The 20,570-nt window shown below is 44.0% G+C and overlaps 1 protein-coding gene across 2 annotated transcripts in view; it reads right to left on the minus strand.

The window, feature by feature from the left end:
• The window catches only part of PRICKLE1 (prickle planar cell polarity protein 1), a 65,297-nt gene that overhangs the window by 6,117 nt on the left and 38,610 nt on the right, over nucleotides 1-20,570 (minus strand). The window contains exons 1-3 of one of the 2 annotated variants that reach the window (XM_030469093.1): nucleotides 8,075-8,136; nucleotides 2,828-3,007; nucleotides 520-633 (exon numbers count right to left, since the gene is read on the minus strand). In XM_030469093.1, the coding sequence (XP_030324953.1) occupies nucleotides 520-633; nucleotides 2,828-2,947 (234 nt within the window). In that variant the 5' untranslated portion in view covers nucleotides 2,948-3,007; nucleotides 8,075-8,136. Of the gene's footprint in view, nucleotides 1-519; nucleotides 634-2,827; nucleotides 3,008-8,074; nucleotides 8,137-20,570 lie in introns of those variants that run through there. The other variant, XM_030469092.1, reaches the window with a different exon arrangement.

Consider the following 20,570-nt stretch of genomic DNA (forward strand, 5'->3'; position numbering starts at 1 on the left):
TTGTCCTTTAGATTTATGGTTAAGTGCCCACAACCAACTATTGCAGTATACACAAGATCTTAAGTATTGACACCCCCGCCCCCTTTCCTTACAAAGGGCTTGTTTGTTATTTCCACTTCTACTCCAAATTGCACCGCATATCTGAGATGCAAACCTTTTACTATCACAAAGCATCCTTTTTTTGTGTGTGTTACAATGCAATTCCAGGAATTTGTAGGTTCCTGGTAATTGGTGGGTGGCTGCAAACACTATAAAACCAACTTGTGTTAAGTTTATTGCAGTGACACCAGGCTGGCTAACAAGCAAAGGCAGTGTCCTTCCAGACAGCTCTTATCTGCACACAAGCCAACCGGAGAGGGGAACAATGGCCTCAGTGTACACACCGTGCTGCTTTATGGGTCAGATGCCACTGCAGGCCATAGTTTAGGCTTGTAATAAATACCCAGGTAGGTAATTCTCCACCTAGAAGCCACCAGGGAGACCTAAGACCTGACAGTGCATCCTAAATTCTGGATTTACCTCATTATCGTGAGGTGGCAGCTGATAGAGGAGTTGTTTAATCCGGTGTTTCTCTCCAGGGCTGTTAACGTAAGGGACCTTCTCCTCTGGCAAGCAGGCAAAATACAGCTGGACCTGGTCAGGAGGAAGAGAGAGTTCAGACAGAGGGATAGGCATCACCCAAGAATCCTTCAGCTACTGTTTTATCTCAGGTCTCCTTTAGGAAAGAAGATGGTTACGCTACATTAGACCCGTGACAGGGTTTGTGCTGAAAATACGAGACCCAGATGAACCAGCTCAGCAAACCTGAATTGTCTCTGATAAAACTAGCACCCAGCTGCTGAATTGCTTTTCTGGAATGCAATTTGCGGTGACAATTAGGGGGGGTATCATAAATTATGCACATTTAATGTTCTCATTATTCCCACCCCCTTCAGGGCTGGTCAACAAACCCGTGGAAATTCCAAGTTTCCCCTCTGCAATTTACCACACAAGGCATGAAGCTTTCCAGAAAACAGCCACTATATAAACAAATTTAATTTGCTCTCTGCATTTTACACATTGTTGAGACAAAAGCTGTTTTGTAGTCTCCTGCTGATCAGGTTCACCCAAAGCATCAGCTTTCATTGCTTCCATGTGGGCTTTGGTAAGAAGGTGGAAACATCCTTCCCCTGGGAGGAGGCTGGTTCCAGCCACATTTCAATCAGATGCAAATTAACAATGCAATTTTTACAGGCTGCATGTTTTTTGATAAAGAAATCAATATGAGGTGCACAACCCTATCAATCTTCACTTTTTTGTGGTTTTTTTTTTCTTTTTTTTTCAGAAGAAAATTATGACAGGAAAGCTGTAATGAACACTATGACAAAGCCCAATGGCAAAAAATATTTTTGTGGAACAGCTACAGATTTATTGTTTTTCCTACATAGTTTCCAGCTTGTCACGAGGCCTGGGGCTGTAAATAAGAGCTGACTATTGGCAAAAATATTACTTGCCATCCAGATTTAAACAATGCTCAGGTCAACAGCTTATTACTTTGCAAGACAGATGAAAAAGAAGCAGTTATCACTTGAGTCAGGAAGCAATCAAAATTGTATGGTTGTACAAAACATTACCTGGTATTCATTTAACCAATATTTAAACATCAGAAGCCTACAGTAAGCCCTCTTACTACTAACTGTATTTCCAAAAGCTGCAGGAAAAGATAAGGGTATGCAGTACAAAGTGAAGCTTCAAAGATACTCTGTGCCTTTTTTCTCAAGTTTATTGCACCATTCCCAAAATCAGTTAATTCTTAGGAAAAAATCTGAGCTAACTGGATCATGAGGATATTTTATGACATTTAATTGCTCTTGCAGAATGTTAGCTTGCTGTTCCCCTTTAAGGTCCAATTCATTAGGATTCTTAAGTGAGTGATAAAAAAAGTTCCACTAAAAATAGGTTATTACTTGCCATTCCTGCTGACTCTCTACTTTTTTAATGATTAAGAAAATCTCTGCATAGCAAAAAGATCTCTTCTGTACCTTTATAACTATGGACTGCAGTCCCTTGCCAGCTGAGGGAAGGCTGCTCTGCCTCCATGAGCAGACACTACAAACCACTCTGTCCATTTAACACTGGATATCACCGAGTACACAGCCTCAGCACAGCTGCAATATCACTGAGTAAATGAATACTATGAGAGGTGCATATTTGTCTCAGCTTGGCTCACAAATTAATTTCACTTCTGTTTCTATCACTGTAATGTTATAAAAGATAAAAAAGAAAGGGGAGAGGGGAAGGGACAGCCAAGCCCAAGAGCCTCAGCTCCAGAGGCTGTACAAGAGGAATCCTGGAAAGAACAAATGGCAAGCATACAGCTATTTAAACAAGCATAAAATACATTACTACCTGTCACAGTGACAGAACAATCCCATTTATGTGTGCTGTAGTACTGTACATGTTCTAGATGTCAAATGCCTAATTATTTAAAGAGTTGTACCAGTGTAGTAAAGTACTGGCTACACAGCCCAATGCCATGAACTTTAATTTAACCTAGTTAACTAATTTTAAAGACAAAGCAAACTTTTATGCTGCTTTTAGACTCAACCATACATACCTCTGCAGCACACATGTATTAAAAAATCCTGACTAGGAATAAAACTCCCCAATGGTGAGGATTTTAAACTCCCTAGACACAGCCTCCTTGGAACAGGAAACAAAACAAAAAGTGAAAGGTTCTAGGCTTAGTTTTATGTATTACAAGAATTTAATTAGACTTGTAGAGGCAGTGTAGCACTCCCTGGGACATTCCTTACAGGGCTGATTTTAAAAATGCAGAAGTTGGTACCTGCTCTGGTCTGAGGCCTGGGGGGACCCAGGCATATTCTTCCAAGGCACAGCCAGAGTCATCATCAGATGTTGAGCTTCGTTGACACCCAAAAACGAGATTGTTTGCTTTGGGCTCCATCTCCAGTGGTGTACGTGTGAAGTGTTAAATATTTCAGCTGCAGCTCATCAAGCAATTGATCTGGAAGAGGATATTAACAAAGCTTTAATAAAATAGGGAATGCAACAACTAATTATCAATGTAAATGATTCTACAAATGTTCCTTGTGTTGCTCAGAACAATAAGTTATTGAAGCATCATTACAATTGCTAGAAGCAATTCAGAAGTGCTTAAGAAGAGTTATAAAAATAAAACTGCTTGACAAAAAGAAAACTAGACACACACACACACTACCACAGTTGGCAACCACAATGTGTTCCAATATTAACAGGTCATTTTTACACTTTTGCTTGCTTTACACCAAATGTTATACATAGGTGTACCTAAGAAAGACTCATTGGGCAGATATTAGGAGGAAGAGCACAAGCTCTTTCTGAAGTCATTAGTACCACCAATCCAGTATCACAAAAGACATGACAATTGCTTGTCAAGAACTAAAGAAATTGTTGAGGAAATGAAGTTTTGCAAGTAGCATCCTGTTTTTCACCAGGTAGCCACAGAGAACTGAGCATCTCCTGGATTCCTCTGAGAACTTTGTTTTAGTTGTATCAGAGAGGAAGGGTGTGGGTCCAGTTAAATAACTGAAATCCAATTATGCCAGATTAAGCTCAGTAAAATACATCATGATTATGCTGTTAATTTAAACCCTACAGGGAGATGCTTCTGTTCATAAAGCCTGCAAAGCTTAGTATCAGTGAGATCATTGAGTCACAGCTGGTAAAGAAGGTTCTCAGCAACATCTGTAGCATTCTGCAGTAAAAAAAAAAAAAAAAAAAAAAGCTGAAGATAAATATCTTACATTAGTTCTGGCAGAAGTTCTTAGGAAATTCAGGCTATGGGTTTCAGTGAAATACACATAACCAAAAGCAGAGAGGACATATTCTGCCTGACCACTTAGGTTAGAAACAAGTTTGTTTTTACAGTACAACATTAGACATGAGCTGTGCCTTCCACATTGTAGACCATTCTTTCACCTGTCCATCTAAACACAGATGCAATGATCTCAGTGCTTCATCTGAGCTGTAGAAAATTTAATCTCCTTGACAAAGAACCTTGGGTGTAAAGGGTAGAGAATCTAAAAACTTCTGGTGGGTCCCCCATTACATTTCTCACGTAATCATGAGTCTCATCATCTACCTATTAGAGAAAATAAGTTGCTGTTAGATCACGGGTGGAGGAAAGATTAAAGAGAGTGTTCCCAAACATTCTGCTAGTTACTCAACATGAGTTTCTACTCCTTCAAGTGTGAGGCACTGGTTAGCAGCAGGCTCTGTTGATTCAGTACATAAACCCAAACCTGCTCCATAAAAAGTGGCCACGTGCATCCAAAGCTACAAAGTCAGAGTAATGACGACACTCAGTATTACGCAGTCTATCTACCCTCATTTTCATTACTTCTATACATTCCCACACCCAATAAAAAGAGATGGGATTACTTAACTCTACCACTGGGCTAGTGCTCAAAAAAACAAAAAACAAAAAAAAAAAAGAGAACTTGTTTGTTGACTGTACTCCAAAAACTTTGGTTCAAAACCATAAGCACTATTTTTGGTAAACTGCTAAGATGCCAACACACTTCTATTACACTGCGGAGCTGCACTGCAATAAAAGATTCATTTAATATTTGATGGGGCAAGTAAGCTTGCCAACCCTCTCTGAAAAGAGGCTATTTCTACACAGCTTATCAGCTGTCAAGCAAATTTCTGAAATCTTACACTAGCTGAACAACTGAAGGTTAGCAAAACAACCTGCAAGCTTGGCATCACTATACCACAATCTTTGTCAAGGAACATAAAACCAAATTCAAACCTAAAAGCTCAATCCTATGTATTTAACATAGAAAGACAGACATCCTGGTAGGTACTTGATCCCCTAATTAGTTTCCTTCAAAAACAAATGATGAGTCAAGTGATACAAAACTGTTTTCCCACTCCATGTACTAGTGGAAATGAAGTCAAGACTTAAGTATGGTTTTGTTATTGTATAAAACTGGAGTGTGAGGAAGGAGGGACAGAAGAATACCATGATGCAGTTAAGAAATCACTCCTGCAGGCAACTGTGCTCACTGTTGCAGATGAATGGGGTTGCTCAGTTTGACAGCTTGTGCCTCGCATCATTTATACCCAAATAATTCTTACCTCTAAAATAACTAAGATCTTAGCAGCAGGTGAACTATGTCCTTTCAGAAAGAGGTAGATATCTGGTTACAATAATGTGCCACTTGCTGATGCCTCAGCTGATATTTCTAATTCTTACGCTTTGCATCATGAGAACTTGTGCTGATCAGACTGTCACTTTTCAAGAAGTGACTCCTGCCAATTCACCCAGGAATAAAAGGAACCTCTAGATGAAATATCTTTGCCAACATTTCAGTAGGCAGCCCGACATCAACCACACCACAGGATGCAGATTTGAGATGTAATTTAGGCAAAGAGACCGCTGACCCAACCATTTCAACCGCCACCCAACACACTCTCCAGACCCAAGAAGAAAACCACAGGCCCATTTTCCCAGTGATACAGGGCATGATGAAAGTATGGCTGGTAGAGAATAAGGGCAAAACACACCTTACCTCCAAGTTTGAAATGCAACTTTACAGTCAGGGAGCTCCTCCCCAGATAAGGCGATTGTAGATGTCTAAAGCGAGGTTCAGGAATCTTAATGCACCAAGATTACTCAAAGGATAGAATTCACTTTTAAACAAGAACTAGTGCTAAACCAGCTATAAAATAACTGTTACCATGTATTAATAGGGCCGTGTCACCAACACTGTGGTGTTGCTGAGAGTGAGGTTTCTAAACCAGGCCAGCCTAACAGCAGGCTATCTGCGGAACTATTTTAGCAATTGCTTGTTTAGGAGTTCTCCTTCCTCTCCTGCTCAAGTGTAATTTGGTTTGCATTTTAAAACTACAGGGTTCTTCCTCCCCGCCCCCCAACTGCACTCATCCTTCAAAGTGATCTGTTTAAAATGATCACATCCTAAGGAGGATTCAAATGAATATAAACAACAGCTGAAAAAATAACTGCTTTCTGAGGGAGGTGTAGAAAGGTGGTCTTTCTACTCCTGCCACGACATCTACAAAATGCAGCAAGGATGTTTTGGTTTGCTTTCTTAAAAGTTTGTGGAACATTTTGAGGTTTCAGCTCTGTTCAAATACTACCTCTCAGAAACAGCTTCATAGCCTACAAGGAGGTATTTCACTGGCAGCTTGACAGCAATGAATAACGTAAGTGAATAAACAGCTACATTTCATTTAAAAGAAAAGCCATTAATATGTTTTTCCTACTGATGTATTAAAACGACCATATTATGACAAAGTTCTTAAAAGTGAAGACAAACTACACTCCTAATTACAAACCCACGGGAACATAAAATGTTAGGAAATCAAACTTGTGTGAAGCTATTGCAGAACCCCATGTGAAGGTTATCCCTGTGCTAGGATTTCCAGCTCACTGATTATGTTCACCCCTGACCAGATACAAGAGGTCATGATTTGTGAGCACAGTTAGACAAACATCTCCTTGCCCATCCCCTGCTGTGTTACTCTGTCCTGCAGGGCAAATTGTTTAACAACTTTTTTGTTAGAAGGCTTGTTAACAAGGCTATAGGGGATACAAGATGCATATCACATGCATCCATTCACAATGAAGGCTCAACGAGTCGAGATTAGCATGGCCAGCCCATTCACCTGCCTATTTAATCCCTGGTGCATGATAACTACATTAGAAGAGGAAGGGTGTAACACAGCAGCAATAAACCACCGTAAAAAATTATTACGTACTGAGCGAATGATCAGAAAGTCCCCATTCCCTAGCCACGGTACAAGTAAGGTATTTACAGGCAGCTCTGTAGCTCTGTACTTGGGAAATCTGGAGCCAGTTGATGAGTGGTGTTTGTATCAGCACTAACACACAGCCACTTCTCCAGCTGTTGGGCCCTTTGAGTAAGTCTGCCATCCAGAGCAGTGGGGGAAGGAACGCAGCCTGTAGGCTTGTTATTTCAACAGATATTTAGACGCACCCTAGAAGTAAGAGCTTTCTTCCCTTTTTGCTAGTCAAGAAGAGTTAAGAGCTTTCCTCCTCTAGCATCCTAGCACAGAGATCACGTTTCCAACTTGAAGTCGGACAGTCCCTCTCGGGGAATTTTTTTTTTAGACCAGCCGTAACTGCACAGGCGGGCTACCTGCATTAACAAAAGGAGGAAGCAGCGTGACAAGCATCGCCCCACGCCAACACATCTGATTCGGATGTATTATGCTTGGCGCTCTGCAGCCCTAATGGAAATACAAGCACACGGTGCTGTTAAGCAAGAACCAAACCTCTGGCCGAGGAAGCGGTATCCTCTCTCCTTGCGAGGGTGCACAGATTTAGAAAGAAAGAAATCCTGCCTTTTACAGTCTCCCATTGATTTTTTAAATTCTATTTTAAACAGCAGCCAGACTTTACTCCAATGTACACATATACTCAGGTTTCACCCCGTCACCTGTTGGCTCCCGAACAACACCCTTCTTTGTTAGGGCTCACAGCCCTCATTTCAGACAAGTTTCCAGAGAAAACACTTCAAGAAAGTGTTCAATAAGTCACAAGACTAGAGTTGTAAAAACAGAATTCCGCGCATAGCCCGATTGATGCTGTCAGACACGCTGAGCAATACGCGCTCATCTCGGAGGAGCCGGAGACGAAGCCTTCTTCAGCAGGAAGAGCTCCCCGAAGGGACAGGTGGGGTTTGCCCCGTCCTCCCCGAGTTTCAAAGACTTTCCGGTGGGTCCGAGGCACCCTCGGGTCCCCGGCTCCAGTCTCCCACCGCCAACGCGAAGGTACCGGCACCCATCCGGCTCCTCGGGCGGGCGACCCGGGGGGGAGGGAGGGAGGGAGAGCGGACACACGCAACCTCAAATTACCTCTTTACTGCACCGGAACAGCGGCAAGGGGCTGCAGGAGGAGCTGGGGGAGGCGACGACCCCCGCTGCAGACCCGACCCCGCGCTCCTTCCCGTCCCGCCCCGCTTGAACCCGAGCCCCTCTCTCCGCGGGCCTGGCAGGACGCGCTCCGCGGGGCGCAGCATCCCCAGCCCGGCGCGCTGCTCACCTCCTCCCGGAGCGCGTCTTCCCCTCCCCAGGCAGCTCCAGAGGAGCGGCCAGCGCCGGGCACGGCCCCGCTGAGGAGAGAGAGGGGCGGCGGGGCGGGGGTGCGGGGGGCTGCTCCCGCCCTGCCCTCACCGGGCGGCGCCGCCGCCTCTTTCCCTCCTCGTCCCGCCTGCTGGGAGCGCTACCTGCGCCGCCCTCCGCGGACACCCCTCACGCTCCCCCCGTCCCCGGGCTGCAGGGCAGGGAGGGGGCAGCCTCCCGAGCGCTTCACTCCAAACAGAATCCCGGAGAGGCACCGGCAGCGCCTCCCGACCCCTCGGGGGGCTCCCCCCGGCACCCCCGACCCCCGTTGCCCCCTCACCATTCCTCCGTCAGACGGCGGGAGGAATTTCTCCTGCCAGCAACCTTCCCGTCGAAGTGTTGCCCAAGGCGGGGGAAGGAGGGAAGAGAGGGAGGGAAGCTGGGGAGCCGCTCCTGCCACCGGCCCCGCCGCCCGCCTACCCGGGGGACCAAGCGTTTGCAGAAGTAATAAATTTCTGCGCTCATGACACGACGGACAATGTGTTTTAGCGACAACGCTTTTGTTCGTGTTCACGCCCGAAATAGATTTCCCACCCCACCCTCCGCCGTGCTCCGGCCTGACCCTGCCCGGCCCGGCCAGCCCGGCCCTGCGCAGCGAAGCGCACGGAGAAACAAACTACGGACTGGGATAAGGGCGGGGGAAAGATTTGTTCTAGATATCAATTTAGAAGTAGGAATATAATAAATATAAAAATAAAAATTAATCCAAAGCTGAGGACCACAGCGAGTAGATGTCTGCCCATCATTGCCTTCCTTGGCACATCTCGAGTGGTCAAGAGACGTCCGAGCCTCAGCTTCGGCACAGAAAAGTAACACCCGGGCTACTGGGACATGCTATACCTGCCCCGGGACAAAGAACTTCCAGCCCTCACTTTTACTCACTAGCCTGCCCCCCCCTCCCCAGTCTTTCCAGCCCCAGTGTGGGCATAACAATCCCTGAGAGGCGGGTGGTTCGGCTTCAAAGGCTGGCGGGCAGCTTCCCCTCCGGCACCGTCAATGTAACCGTGAACACCGCGGTCAAATTTCCTCTTCCCTCCCGCTTTGTCTCCCTTGAGAAGTCATTATCAAAGGGAATTTATTCGCGCTGCATCTTGGGGTCAAAACGGGCAACACTCCCCCCCCCCACACACACACACACACAAACACACTCAGACACACTCACTCACACACACACTCACTCACTCACTCACACTTTACCCCTCGCTGCGAGAAGCAGTGGGCAACCCCACCCCCTCTACACCTCCCACCCCCGGGGTCCCGCAGCCGGGGGCACCTTATCTGCCCGGGCCCGCCGTGCGGGACGGCGACGGGGCACTTCGCAGACACTTATCGCTTCCCCTCAGGAACGGAATTTGCATGAATTTAAATTCATTCTTCTAAATTTGAATGACTATGCCCGCAGGGTGCTAAGGGGAGCCGGCCCTGACGGGTTAAGGCGTGGCGGCCGCCGCGGGCAAAGGCGCTCAGGAAAGCATCCCTGTCCTCATCCCTGTCCCCATCCCTGTCCCCGCGGGCTGCGCCCCCTCACCCCCAACCCTCCCTGTACCTCAGGCAAGTTTCCAGGCGGGCCGGGAAGAGACATCCCCCCTCCCGTTCCCCTCCTTCCGTTGCAGATGAACCATCGGCAGACGCAGCCAGAACCGAAAGGCCGTCTGATGGATCAGGACCAATACTAGGATATCTGATCTGGAGCCGCCAAGCCCATCCTGGGGTTGACGACGTTACAAACAGCCCGTCGACTGGAGCCTACCCCCATCACAAACCGGCTGCGCCATCAGATGTGCCCAGAGACCTCACACTGACATTTGTAACCCTATGTGGATGAAGGAGGAGGTCCCGCACGGACCCAGCCCCATGAAATCAAAGCCAGGGTCTGCGGTTCCTGCAGCGGAAAAAAACAGCTGAAACTCCAGCAAATTAACCAGCCCCAATCCTTCCACACCCCATTTCACTTCCATAAGCAGTGCTGCTGGTTGTACTACCTCTGTTCTTAAACTGCTAAGTTGTTTTGAGGTCAAAGTTTGGAGTACCACTTGGATGAACTGGAGATATTGTCAGTTTTTGTCAGTGCTGGCTTTACAAGACCCAGACTGTTCCTGTTCTGTTCGTTGGACTGAGCAGACCCCATCTGGTGGCCAGCTGAACATCTGCCAACTCCATTCATCATTAATCAAAAATGGAAATGTCAGGAATAATGTTTATTCTTCCCCGTTACACGACTGAATTAAATACCAACAATTTGCATATATTGTCTACCCCTTTTCCAGGGGTGCCTGACCTTTCCTTAGTATTTCCCCACAGCGAGCGCTCACCACTTCTGCACAGCACACTGCAAAATGGAAAATCTCATCTGGGGACTTCTGCAACACAACCAACTCAATGGCTGCAGATAAATTTGCAAATTTTCCTGACCTAGAGCCTACAGAAACCAAAGAAGAGACGTTCACTTACTTGACTGGGCAGTCAAACACTGACAGCTGGCTTCCTTTGCTCTTTTTTCCCTGGACTTTTCTGGCTTGAGCAAAGAAACTACCATATTGTTCTGGGCAATGCACTTCAAGATTATCAGGCCAAAAACAACTATTGGGATCTTCTAGACTGAACTCATGTGGTCACAAGATTTTCCTAAAATTACTGTCTGCGTGAACAAAACATTTGATTTTGATTTAAAAGTACTAGTAATGAAAACCCCACTACACTGCCTGCTGAATCCACTACAACCCTCGTTAAACTGTTTCAAGTAGTCAATGATTTTAAACCTTTGTTTTTGTTTTGGTTTTATATAGAAAAATCTCGGATTGCTGTCTTTCAGTGCTCACACACTGATCCAGAGTCGTTTCAGACCCTTGAATGTTAGGCTACAGACCCAGCTACTGTAACTCCCCCTAGGCATTTGCAAATTGTGAAAGTCATTCCTTAACCATCTCTTTTGATTCAGGCTACTTCCACAAGAGCAAATGCAAGAGCAAATGCTTTGACATGGTATTTTTATTTATTTATTTTACACAACAAATACAACAGCAAGTGTACTTATTATCTGAAGCATAAACTATGCTACAGAAGTTGCCTCCCCCCAAAAAAAAAACCAAAAAAAAAAAACCCCAACTTGCCAACTTGCCCTTTAAGGCATGTTTCACATTCTTGATAGTGCCTGTATTGAGCTGAATCTCCAAGAAACCAGGTGCTTTGAGAGACCTGCAATGGAACAGAATCTTTTGTCCTGAGGTATGAGCAGAAATCTAATCTAGGTAACAACTTACTTCTACTACTGACCAGACCAGGGTGTTCTCTGGCCTGGAAGAAATTCACTAATTGTATCAGAGTGGTTTCCCAGTTCCAAAATTATCCACATCAGGGAACATCCCCTGAGATAACACTGTAATTGCTACCTTTGTTGGCAGTCACAGAAGAGAGACCAAGGACAGAGAATGAATTAACCTCTTGTGCTTCAGAGGCGGCTTCTCTGGGTAGGACAGTGGCATAACACCCACCTCTCAAGCCTGATTAGTTCTGTGGATAAACAGAGGAAGTCATCCTCTACATCATCACCCTTTAATGATCACCACCTCCACTCCAGGAGTTTTAATTAATCATCATCTCACCTGTTAATTTAAAATAAAAAGTCATGAGTCAGCTATGAAAGGTGAAAGTATGAAGTAAGTTGGATGGAAGATTGAAGGAAAAAAAAACGTCAGTAATATTATTTCAGAGAAGTCAATGAGAAAATTATTCAAAATAAGCCAGGTTTCATGTTTTGAAACAAAACAAACCAAGGAAGGTTTTGCATGTTTCTGACACAGGAGGAGTCCATGGAGCAGGAATTGTGACTGCTCCCCAAGGGGTTACACAGAAATTAAAGCCCATGCCTGAGGAAGGTGGGTATGGCGTTCAGGAATTTTGGAAATGGGGACACGACCGTGTATGGTCCTGTCCACAGGCTACAGCAAAGGACACCAGGACACATTTACAGGACCAAGGTCCTTTCCACCTTCTGTGGTGCCAGGTCTATGCCCTGAGGGAGTGAAGAAGCGAGAGTAAGAGATGCAGTTCCACCACTCTCTGAGCTGATCCATGGGAAAACCCAACCCAGTGAAAAAATGCTGGTTTAGTTCTCTGGGTTGGTCTGTGTTAGCACAGGAAAAACCAGGACCAGCTCCTGTGAGGCTGGACTGTTGTGTCAGCAGTCAGCCTTGCTCCCACTCTCTTCTGGGAAAAGTGGGATTCATGGGCCTTATGAACATAAGGTCAAGAGGGTCTTGTTCAGCTGGTGTATAAACAGCCCAACCTCAAGACCACTTTACATGATGCTCAAATACAAGTGAAATTTAACTATGTTTGCCTTACTGTGTTCAGAACCCCCTGTGGACATCCACCTGCACCTCTAGATACTTGAACATCTTGTCAAACCTGGCCCTAGGCTCCTCTCACAGGTTAAGAACATGATTGTGGAAGTACACCTTCATAGGTAGTAACAGTTTGCACAATTTTATCACTGTATATAATCAGTACTAGACACTGGACACATTGGATGTCCTTGAAGCAAAGCTGAAGGCCCCAGTGGGCCCTAGTGGGCCTCCAGAGCAAGGCCACCTCTCTTGGTGCCACTCTGCACCTGAAGCTGTAGGTGAAAACTCCCTGTGCCCTGCCTATTCAACACTGCTTCCCCCTGCCACACAGATGGTGGAGTTTGGCATCAACAGAGGATCACCACAAGCTGCTGGGAGTACAAGCTACAAGAGACAGAGTGATGCTGTTACTGGTGTATTGGGACATCTCGACTGGGTTGCTGACTGGTGTCTTCCTGTATTTTATTTTTTGAGGCTGGAAAGAAAGAACAGAGGCAGCCCCTTGTGAACCCTGACACCTCCAGAGAGTGAATATTTGATGTTTTTAAAATAACATTTAAAACCACAGAGAAAACTAGCTCTATAGGAGACAGACAGATAAAAGACAAGAGATGATATGTAATAGAGGAGATAAGTGGATTAAATGGGAGCATGTCTGTGAAAGGCAACAAGTAAAAAAATAAGAAAACAATGGTTCCAACAACTTTAGAAAGTGAAAACATTCAGTGGCAATACCAACATCAGATAACAATCAGGAGACAGTCAAGTGGAACTGGACAAACAATCAAATAAAATAAATGCTCATTTTATTTCCACCCACCAAGCAACAGCACAGGGAGCTGCAGAGGCACCCAGCAACCAGACACTGAGGAGGGAAACAGCCCCTGAACTATGGAGAGCTGCACCAGCTACTGCTGGCCTGATGGATGGATGGCATCAGCTACTGTGTGTTGGGAGTACCCACCTAAGAGAGGTTTATTTTATTTCCTCTCCCTAACGCTCTCAGAGTTGAAGATCAATATACCCTTTAAATCCCTGCTCCTGCTTTCCTTCAGCAGCAAAGAACTTAAGTTTTAATAAAACGCCCTTCCTCACCAGACTGCTCTAGGACTTGCTCCTGACCCAATAGGCTGGTGCCATATCTGAAAACCCTAACCCCCACAGGCTTTTCCGAAGGCAGTGATCTTGATTTTATCATCATTGGCTCCACACAAGCCTAGAGTCACACAGGGCAGGGGTAACCACCTGGATGCCCACAGCCCCACTGCACCCAGTGGGCCGAGGGGTGCCCGTGGGGCTCCCCTACCCACATCCACACCCTGGGCTCCCCATCACCCCGCTGCCCAGGCTGCAGAGAGCACACCAGAGAGCACACCTTGCAACAACATGAGCCTGCAACATCAGCCTCTGCTGGTAGCAGAGTCTGACTGACGCCAGGTGGATGGACTGGGCTTTCGGTACCAGCCCAGCACAAACACCATTGTGCAACGGGGGAGGTGTTGCAGAGCTGCTGCTAATGCGCCCTTTGCTTATCGAGGGACTTTTCAGCTTAGTGCTGTGCCAAGGCCTGTGTGGATGATGGATGATGTCACTCTTATCTGTGGCAAGCTTCGTTCTCAGGCCTTGCCCCCAAATAACTCCTTACAATTTATGTAAATTGTTCGGGAAATTGATTAAGATTTTTGGGGGAAAAAAAAAAGCGTGAACAGCGCAAACTCTGTGTGGCTCTTCCATTATGAGCACCACACACACATGAGGGGTAGGGGCTTTCTACATGGGTGTGTAGTGAGAGGACAAGGGGGAGTAATTTCAAACTTGAGGAAGGGAGGCTTAGGTTAGACATTAAGAAGAAATTCTGTGAGGGTGGTAAGACACTGGCACAGGTTGCCCAAGGAAGTTGTGGATGTCCCCTCCCTGGAAGTGTTCACAGCCAGGATGGATGAGGCCATGAGCAACCTGGTCTGGTGGGAGGTGTCCCTGCCCATGCAGGGGGGTTGGAACTGGATGATCTTTAAGGTTCTTTCCAATCGAAACCATTCTACAATTCTATGACACTCACCACACGAGCAGGGCATCCTTGCAAAGAGACAAATATTTAAATTAACACTTAAATAAGTATTTGAACTAATATTTAAAAAATAAATTTCAAACCCTTCATGAGTACAGTTTTATTGCATGTCTGGTTACACTCAGCCTGCCCTGTTGCTGGCAATGCTCTTCCACAGCCTCAACTTTGAAAAAAACAAGTGACTGAGTTTAAGTGAAGGCAAAGTTTCACATGGAAGATTACTAGTACTGCTGCAGCATTTTGTTAAGAGAAAAGAAAACCCAGTTTTAGGCCAAAAAGAAATTTGCAAAGTATGTGGTAACCTCTACATGCTTAAAATTGGGAGCAGAGGGAAGTACTATGTTGCCATTTTCTGTAAATCATTCCCACAGCACACTACAAATACAGGTAAGACAATGTGTAGATTAACTATTATTTTACCAAATTAATCTCATAGGTTATCCTTATGGCAGACAGTGATGCAAAGAGAACATAAAAAATGGAATAATGAGATGTATTACAACTTCCTTAGCTTTGTTTAGTGTCACAGTTGCAAGAGCAAGACTACCAGATTGATGAACAGTCAAGTCTGAAGGCCACAAAACTCTACCAAAAGGCATTACAAAAAAAAAAAAAAAAAGTGTTCCAGTCTTTCACATAGAAAGAAAAATGACTAAATAATTAGCCCAGCCAGGTAAGCCTGGGAATAGCCCCCTCACTTCTTGCTCAGCAAATAAAAAACCTTGCCCAAAGTTGGGCAGGTTTCTACCTTCAACAGAGGTTCATCACACTTCCACATCTGGCCAGTCCATGCCCTCTCCTACTACAGTTACTGCAGCTTTTTTGTTTTTTAATCTAGTAGTAGTTAATCTAACTGTGTGTGATCAAATAAGATGATATCAGGGTCATCACCCCAAATAAACATGCAGGGTTTCTGCTGTGTTTTTTCCTAGCAGGGTTATGATTCAGCACATTTTCTGGGAGACCCAGGCTTTCTGCTTATTAGGTTGAGGAATGCCAATTTCAGAGGTTACATCCTTTCTTACTTTCTTTTTCTTTTTTTCTGAGCATGACTAGTTTTTCTCTGCTGGTTTAGCTCCCAGAACTGGTTTACAGCAGGATGAGTTGAGTGCAATCGTCAGCATTAAGGAAGGGGTGGGAGGAAAGCCCAGAGGGACAGTCCCACTGCAGGTCAGTAGTGAGCTCCTGATACATCAAAACCACATCAAAAAAAGCAGCCAGGGAAGATGGCTTCACCAGCATTGCTCTTGGTTGCCTGCCAAGTGCCCTTGGGATTATGGACATGTAGGTATGAAGTGAAGAGAAAGTTTAATCAAGAAGTGCTAGATCAGTAAAAAATTGAGAGTCAGCAGAGTTACAGTCTAAAAGCATTCAAAAGACTCAAATTTCTCCTCCAAGTAGCTATATGCTTAGGAACAGGTGCTTGGAGGCCTAAAAGTGCTCTTTTCCTTCTCTTTATCTCTACTGCACTTGAACTTCAAGGCCAAGTGGACAGGCAGTGTTTATTTGAGTTGTGAATTATGCCTGATTTTTCAGTAGGATAATAGTGAGGATCTCAGTTAAACAAATATTCAAATAGAAATCAAGTTAATTGTGTTTATTAGCTAGCAGCCATTACCCTTTCCACACCAAGATATTTAATTGTAACTACAACAAGGAAAATCCACTTTAAGTTCCCTAAATATCAAGGTCTGCCTCATCACCCACATGACACCTCTATAGACAAGTCTGGAATCTCCAATACATCTGTATTTCCTTGACTGTATTTAGAGAAATGTTTGCAGGCTCTTAAGATTATATGAGTATTTTCAGAGTAAAAGATTTCAGATCGTTCACAGTAATGAGAATCCTTATGTATGAAGCACACAGTACCAATTAAGACTGTTTTAAGGACACTCTGCTGAAACCCTTGACATGAGTGACCTTTGTACAAGCACCCATTTCTCCTTAAGTCCCTACTCTACTGTCAGCTGCTGAAACAGCAACTGCTTGACAGTACCTGACACCTGATTTGCAGCTGGCAGCCTCCTAGCTTTAAGCTACACCCACCTGGGCTTGCCAGCATGTCCCAGCTTTTCTCACCAGTTTGCTCAGAAGGATGGGTTCCTTCAGGTCTGTGGCCTTGAAGTAATAATGCCAACTTTTGACAGTACCAGAATTTAATGGAAGTGAACAAATGCTAATGCAATCTGTGGCCAGAGACTATGCATGCTTCTAGAATAGACAATTTCTCTCCCCCTATTCTTAAGATTGTATTTACATTCAGCACTATGGAGTCAAGCACTTCACTGTTGCTACAAGCTCCATCCTCAGAGGTTGAGGGAGTCTGCTCAAGTGTCAGGCCACATTGACAAAGATAGTTCAAGAATAATTTCTTCAATTCTGCAGTTGCTAAGGAAAAAGTGCAATCATTTTCAGGATGAGAAGGCAGAAAAATATGGGACCTTTCCACTATGTAATGCTTCAGTATCTTTTAAAGAGGTTTTAAAAGCAAATATTTGAGAAAGAAATGTGAACGCAAGGCAAAACCCTAAATTTTGATAGATCAGGTTTTGTTAGGTAAAACCTGTGAATATCAGAGCTACTTGATAAGACTTCAGACATGACTGAGAGATGACATGGCATTTTTATAGGTCTGAGAAATGGCACTTGTCATATACAGAGTATTTAAAAAGCCCTGACTGTTAGTTTAAGTTTTTGATGATTTAGTATGTTTAAACTTGTATATTTTCCTGTCTTGCTTCTTTGTCTACAACAAGATTAACTCCAATTACTAAGCAGAGGAAAGATGAGAATAAACGTTTCACAACAGCCATACACATGTAACTTTCCAGCTTGATGTAATCTTTTGATTTTTGTGTTACACACACATCCCTCCCTCCTCAGTCATCATCTGCTTTCTCTTCAGTGGTATTCCTTCATAATTCTCCCTCTTTGATATGAGAAGTAATGAGTCAGTGATAACTCAGTGATAATTACACTGGTTTTGTAAATGCAATCTATTGACAGCTGGCCTGGACTTTACTTCCAACATCAACAAGTGTTCCAGTCTTCTGAAGGTGCTCTAAACTTTGTACTGAGCAAGTTTTAAAGCAAGAGACACCTTTTCCTACAAAAAAAAACAAACAACAAAACAAAACAAACAAACAAACAAAAAAAGTAGGGATAACTTTTTAGCTTCGGACGATTTGGTTTAATTGGCAAATATCCCCCTCACATCTCCAAACTGGTGGTCTTCCATTCACTGAAAGACTACCTTAACAGAATAGTAGCAGGCACACTAAAAAAAAAAAAACAAAAAGAAAAAAATTAAAAGTTTTAAAAGGACAATCTAGTTATCTAGTTAAACAACCCCCTGATTCACTATGAAGATTTCAGTTACAGAATACAGAATCCTGACTTTGTTTTGGGTACTGCCACAGCTTTCTCAACAAAGTTGGTGCCATTATGCAGTTGGATTACAACTTCCTCAATCAGTTCCTGGCGTGCTGATCAGATAATACCTAAAATCTGGCAAGACTTAGTTACCATGCAAATGTTGAGAGAGGTGCCCACTCAGTGAGAATGAAGCCAGCTCTCATGGAATTTTTTGTTGTTAGTTTGCACTGCACTAAACTGCAGAAAATAACATATGCCCATATCAAACTGTGTCAGGACCACAGAGCCTCAAATGTTATTAATTTTCCTCTTCTAAATGAGATTAAGGCTGGATTTATATCTTCACTACACATCACACCAAGATGACTACTGGTAAGAAAGAGCTGCATAGCCTAACCCAGCTTGTATGTAGGATCAGAAACACACACTTGGCACAGCCTAAAGTACCCAAGTGGATGATAACTTGTTAAAACTGCAGCCAGATCAACTCTTGCTTCTTGCCATGAGATTCTGCCACCATAACTGATTGATTCTTCAAGACATGAATGACCAAGTGGTGTCACTGGGATGACAGAGCTGCCAGAGAGGGACAGCAGACTTCATGAACAAGAGGAAGAACGCTTGGGGGAAATGGGAGAGGGTGGCAAGTACTCTACAGCCTAGATGCTAAAATAAGACCTTTGTACCTAATTACATTCTTATTCCTTAGTCACCACAACTGCAATGGACAGGTTGCCTCCTTTTAATTTCTCTGATCTACAGAAGGCAGTGGAGCTAATGTGAAAAGGTCAAAAACCTGAATCAATACACTGATCCTCCCAGCAGTGGATTTTCCATAGAGATCCGTTACCCCACTGTGAAAATAACAGAGGTAAGTTTAGGAGATGCAATTACCTGCACCTTTTCCCCATTAAGGCTTGTAACTCTCTCAATGAGAATTTAAGAACATACTCACTTCAACTTCTGTGTGAAGTTAATAATTGCATGAGAGACAAGCAGCGGAACAAGCCGCTCACATTTTGTATTATCAACAAATGCTGGAGAGCAGGTTTTTGGATCCAGCTATTACCTCTAATTACACCTATCTCTATGAATAAATGAAAACTAGTTTGCATTTTCCCCCTGATCATTAGCCTCATTTACATAAGTGTTATGAGGCCAGTTCTTTATCCATTAGTGTGAATTAAGTGATACCCTGCTGGGCACAGGACTGTTCAGACATGCTGACTGGGGAGCAGCTGCTCTCCTCTTTTGGTATTGAATGTTGATTAGCATCACAGCACATGACACACTGCAGGGCGTATCATGTGTCACTCTGTGGCATACAACATTTAATGAGAACCCAAAGCAAATGCCATAATTTACCAAGCCAATCCCGAACAGCGGGCATTCATTTTTTGGGACACTGCTGACTACCTGGGGAAGAGCTGTACATTTGCTTAGTTATTTTAAGGAGTACCAAGTATACCCACTGCCAAATTATTAAGCCTAGTCACATCTTCCAGCAAGACTTATACCTTACTCTTTCAATTCTGATCTATGAGTCAAAATAAAACTTGCATACTGTTAGACTTAATACAGAACATTTATTTAAAGCCACAGAAGCTATGAGAAGTTCATGATACGAACTCAACTACTCAAATACGGACTGAGGCGTAGTATCACCTTCCTGTGACTACTAACAGATCTCCAGCAAAACCTTTACATTCTTTGTCAGCATTCCTCATCTGAAAGATGGGTTGACACCACCTTGTCTTGCAAAGATTCATTATTTATTTGAGTGCTACTTTGACTGTAAAACAGTGCATCATTGTATTATCAACATTTCACTACTTTGACACTACTAAATGAAAGCAAGGAATTGTATTTAATGAGAGTGGAGAAATTAATGTCACACCATTCAAGTGCATGAAAAATCTCTGGGTTTTTTTACCAGAAAACACAATCAGGGCTAACAATGCAAAAATGCTGGATGCACCGCTGCCTCAACTCATCCACAAAGCAGCATCACAAATCCTGACAGCAATTAGCTCACTTTGTTCTGAAAGACAGAACTTAGTTAGTAAAGGTTTCAGCTTGCACATCTTTTCTTTAGAAGACCAATGTGGCAACAGAACGTGCTTTTCCAGCTAAATAACTTGTCACTCTGCACGGCCCTTGCTCCTCAGCACCAGTGTAAGCAAACCAGGAGAATCCCTCTTGGAAGAGCAGGCCAAGTTTGGTCACTGGAGTTGATCTAATTACTGCCATAGTTGCACATCTGTTTCAAAGAGCAGAGCTAGAACCCTTGCATGTTCTCTTCTTTTTCTGTTCCCACAACTTCAGAGCACAAAGACATTTTTCAAATTTGGTGGAGAGAAGCCACATCAGAGGCTGGGTTTTATAGTGAAAAGGGTCTTGTCTTTTAAACTGAGAGCAGACCTAGGTTATGCCAGAGGTCTTTATAAACTAGCTTCCTGTTTGTGATGGCATCAGCCTCTCTTCCCATGATCTTAGTGAGATTCTTTGCTAGAAAGCTTCAATAAAGAGACCTCATTACAGTACATTAAAGCAGTGGTGCCCATCTTTCTTCTGCATGGACCACTAACCTCAGTTCAGCTTCAGAAAGGACTATCCATCACAGT

The sequence above is a fragment of the Calypte anna genome, chromosome 1, assembly GCF_003957555.1.
Source record: "Calypte anna isolate BGI_N300 chromosome 1, bCalAnn1_v1.p, whole genome shotgun sequence".
NCBI classification, from domain to species: Eukaryota; Metazoa; Chordata; class Aves; order Apodiformes; family Trochilidae; genus Calypte; species Calypte anna.